The sequence below is a fragment of the Chaetura pelagica genome, unplaced genomic scaffold (genome assembly GCF_000747805.2).
Source record: "Chaetura pelagica isolate M959 unplaced genomic scaffold, ChaPel_1.0 scaffold1629, whole genome shotgun sequence".
In the NCBI taxonomy this organism is placed as follows: domain Eukaryota; kingdom Metazoa; phylum Chordata; class Aves; order Apodiformes; family Apodidae; genus Chaetura; species Chaetura pelagica.
The window spans coordinates 32,464-36,638 of NW_009954503.1; the positions used below are offsets into that span (position 1 = coordinate 32,464).

The following is a 4,175-nucleotide window of genomic DNA, read 5'->3' on the forward strand; positions in this document are numbered from 1 at the left end:
CCCGGCCCGGGGAGCGGCCGCTGTGACACCCGGGGCAGAGCCTGCAGCCCTCAGGAACAACAGCGCTTGTTGTATCTGCCTCCCCTGCCAGCACCGGGCACTGAGCAGGGCTGGGGGGGTGCTGGGGGTGATGCTGGGGCCGCACAGCCAGAGCAGCAGGGAGGCTGCTTAATGAACACATCACTGGATGCCCAATCCCCGGGACCAGAGCTCAGTCCCTCCGCAGCCTCCTCAGCCCCACCAGCTTCCTGCTCTCCAGGATCACCTCCAGGCTTAGCCTGGTTACCTGTCCCAGCCTGGACACGCTCCAGGAGCAGCCGCGGTTTGGGCAGGAGCCCCCCCAAGATCTTCCTGCCCGTGGCCAGAACACGGAGCCGGGAACAAAACCCCGTCCCCAGGCACGACGCAGAGTGAGGGGCCGGTCCCTGCTCCCGGCAAACCTCGCCCCACAGCCGGCCCGGCGAGAGCCCGACCTCAGCTCCGGAAATCCTTGCCTCCTGGGCGAGGTGAGGAGGTCATTTGAGGATCACCGCGAGGGACAGGAGGCAGCTGGCAGGGAACAGCCCGTGCCCCGGGGAGCCTGAGGCAGCCCGGGAGAGCCTGGGGAAACAGGCAACGCCAGAGCATCCCAAGCTGCCCACAGAGATTAAGAAAGCTCAGAGGTGCCACAGCCACCCTGAAAGCACCTGAGAAAGCCACCGGTGCTGGGCACAACGGGGCAGCCAGGACTGAGCTCCTGGTGAGCAGCCCTGAGCTCTGCAGAGCTCTGCTCCCACACCCGAGCTGTTGGTGCCTCTGCAAAGCTCAGCTCAAACGCTGCCACCAGCTCTGTGGAGCTCAAAGCTCTAAAGACCCAGCAAAAGCTCCAACTGCTGCCAAGACTCCTCCACTGAGACGCTTGTAAACTCTTCTAAACTACTTCAACCCCACCAAGCCAGGCATAAGCCTCCACAAAACCCTTCTGACTGACTTGAAAGCTCTCTGAAGGGAGGTGGGCAGGCCTGGAGGGCTCTGAAAGGCCCATGGCCACGTCTGTATCTGCTCTTGGCAGCCTGCACCTGAAGGTCAGGGGAAGGAGACCTGAAGGCACCAGCCCAGGGCTGCACAGTCTGGGAACAGGGAATCTCCTTAGCCAGAAGGGCTCATAGTTCTGATCACACAAAGATTAGAGGGCCCCAGCCCTGCACCTGCAGGGGGATCCCAGAGCATCACCTGAGCTGGGACTGTTCACACTGGTGCTTGGCAGCACAGGCCAAGCAGGGAGAAGTGAGGAAAGAGGAAGGAAAGGTGGTTGTGGCAAGTGTGGGGATTTCCCTTTTCATTGAAGCATCTTCCTCATTGTTGCTGTCAGGAGGGTTGTAGCCACAGGGCTTGTGGAACATCACTGGAGATGCCCAGGGCCACCAAGCATGACCAGGAGCACTGGCAGGTGACAAACACAGGCCTAAGAACATCAGTTACCACCCACTCATCCCATGCCATGACTGCCATAGAAATCTGCCTCCTGCTCCAGCAGGACTGTTGAATAATGTCTCCTAAAAAAAAACAGGACCGAGAACTTGACCTGGACTCTATTTGTCCATTAGAAAAGAACAGTGACAAGACACTGAGACATTGCTTAAAGTATCTGAGAAAACTTTTCTACCCACAGGAAAAAGATTCTGGCTCCAACTAACAAGAGGTCACAAGAATTCTTGAAGGCAAACCAACTCCTTGCAGCCAGAATCCCTGCTGCACGTGTACAGTCCTGCATGGGACATGGAGCTGTTACCCCTCAGGTTGGTTAACACACTGGATCTTCCCTACAGCCATTGCATGGCTTCCTCATGCAGGATTCTGCAGGGAATACCTAACAGTGCAGGATCACAGCCTCAAACATCTGCATGTGCCAAAACCAAATCCGTGGAGCTCAGATCAGCCAGAGAAGCATCATCCCACCCTGCTGGGGAAAGGGGACAGACACTGACAGTGTTAATGGCAACAAAACTTTATTGAATACTTACAAAAGGGTTAAAATCATAAACTTGCTGCATGGTCAGCAGCCAGACCACCTGCCCCCCCCCACACTGTGCTCTCAGTTCTCAAAGTCACACGATGGGCAGCAGGTCCCTCTGATGCCAGGAGGGGAGAGCCAGACTGCTGAGCTCGTGCGTTTGAAGTACCGGGGTTTGTTCTTGCCAAAAATATCCTCCAGCCTGGGGCTTGGAATCACCCCAAAGAGCTGGTCCACATCCACAGGGTGATGGTACTGGTGTGTAATGGCTTGATTAAGCTGAGTCCCTATGGAAACAACCACATCAGAGAAGCAGACTCGTAAATATGTTTTCAGTGCCCTTTTCCTTAGAGCCTGCGGGACCAGATGATCCCTGGGCTCCCTCCAGCCTGGCATTCTGTGGCAGTTACTCTTCCCCCACACCTGAAAGGCTCTTCCCCGTACAGCCAGTGTGATGAAGTTTTCCTGCTTGTGGCAAAGCTCTGAGCCTCACACCCACCACAGGGTGCCAGCAGTGCTTGCTGTGGGTTGCTCAGCCCACCAGACATTCCCCAACGCCTTGGTTCACCCCCAGGGGGATGGGCTCTCTCACTACTAGGGAGCCCCCACCACTCTCTTCACACCCTCAGATCCAAGCCCATGCACAGAGGCCTTGGTTTATTTTCAGCACAGCAGGACTTGCTGGAGAGCAGCTCCAGCCCCCCCGGTGCCAGAGCTGCCAGCCCAGCCCTGCTGAGGTCTCACAAGCTCCTGCTCTGCACCCTGGGGAGGCTGAGACTGCTCCAAGTGCATCTGGAAAGCTCCAGCTTCCCAGGGAAGGAAGGAAGCCACACCAAACTTGGCACCTACCATAAGCCCAGGCAGGAACAGGCTTCCGAGGCTCATTCTCATCATCTGTAGAATCACCACTGTTCAGATCTATCCCGTAGTTATTTTCATTTCCCTTTGGGGATCTGGATTTCTCTGTGCCTTTCAGGGGCCCCAAGTAGGATGTGTAGATGGGTTTCTGAAACCACAGAGACAGCGTTGATTGGAGCAGGATGCAGAGCTCCCAGCAGGGCAGGCTGACCCCAAGACCCAAGTAGCCAGACCCTCTGCAGGCCCCTGGGAGCTCTGGCACCAGCAGGACCAGCAGACAGTGCCCACAAGCTGCCTCCAGGCAGAACCTGAGCACGAGCTGAGGGAAGGGGTGAGACCCCAACACCACATTCACTGCAAAGGGAAAGGAGCCAGAAACAAGAGCTGGTAGGTGAGTGTCCACAGCAGATACATCCTTCACACTCATTTCCATCCCTAATCCAAAAGGCAGGAGAGCAAAAAAGGTCACCTACCCAGGTATGGGAAGCCTTTGATCCCCTTGTTCACTGCAACATCAGTCATTTTGCTACTTGACAGGTAACTTGGGTTGAGAGTTTTAGTGAAACTCAGAAATGCTCTCATTTGCACAAATATTTTGGCTTTTTCTTTTTCAACTGCCCTTTGGTGTGAAGCCTCCCCTGGCAGGCAGGCTGCAGCACAGCCAGGCTTGGGTCCCAAAGCTGGGAGGAACCCCCTGTCTTTGTGGTGAGGAACAGGGATGACCAGAAGATGTGACAGTCACCTGGATGAGCAGAGGGCCCAGAGGTGCTGGGCAGGGGGCACGGCAGGAAGGCAAGCCTGAATCCGTGGTAGTACACACACCCTGCACAAACAAAACCTCTCCCTGACTTGGTGACTTGTAACCCTTTTTTTCCTCCTGTCTCTTGCTGAAATGCCACAGATGAGCACCCCACGTGTGCCTGAGCCCTGGGCTTGGGCACTCAGGGCTCTGCTCTCACACTTTCACACGCTCCACAGCGGGTCGGGGTTCCTCTCTCTCAAGCTCCAACACGAGCCACAGCACAGAGAGGAGCAGGATGAGGAGCCTGTCAGCCCAAGACAGGGGTTTCCTGGTCTCCGGGCAGCCGTTTCTCCATCTCCCAGTTCCCAGGCTCCGCAGCCCCAGTTCAGCCCACAGAGACCCAGCCCAGCCCCCCGGGAGGCTCCCGCAGCGCCCCGTGACGCGCTGCCACCCCGGGGCCGTTCCCTGCACCTTGCCCAGGGTAAATCACTTGTTTTTCCATCAGGTTCCTCGGGCTCGGAGCTCTCGGGGCAGCACCAGGGCCAACAGACATCCCCATCCTCTGCACAGACGCCTGCTGAA

At 56.9% G+C, this 4,175-nt stretch overlaps 1 protein-coding gene across 1 annotated transcript in view; it reads right to left on the reverse strand.

The window, feature by feature from the left end:
- Positions 1–2,074: 2,074 nt before the first annotated feature.
- The window catches only part of INCENP (inner centromere protein antigens 135/155kDa), an 11,175-nt gene continuing 9,074 nt past the window's right edge, over positions 2,075–4,175 (reverse strand). Inside the window, exons 14-15 of the mRNA XM_010004634.1 lie at positions 2,843–2,999; positions 2,075–2,280 (exon numbers count right to left, since the gene is read on the reverse strand). Coding sequence (XP_010002936.1) covers positions 2,075–2,280; positions 2,843–2,999 — 363 coding nt within the window. The remainder of the gene's footprint in view (positions 2,281–2,842; positions 3,000–4,175) is intronic.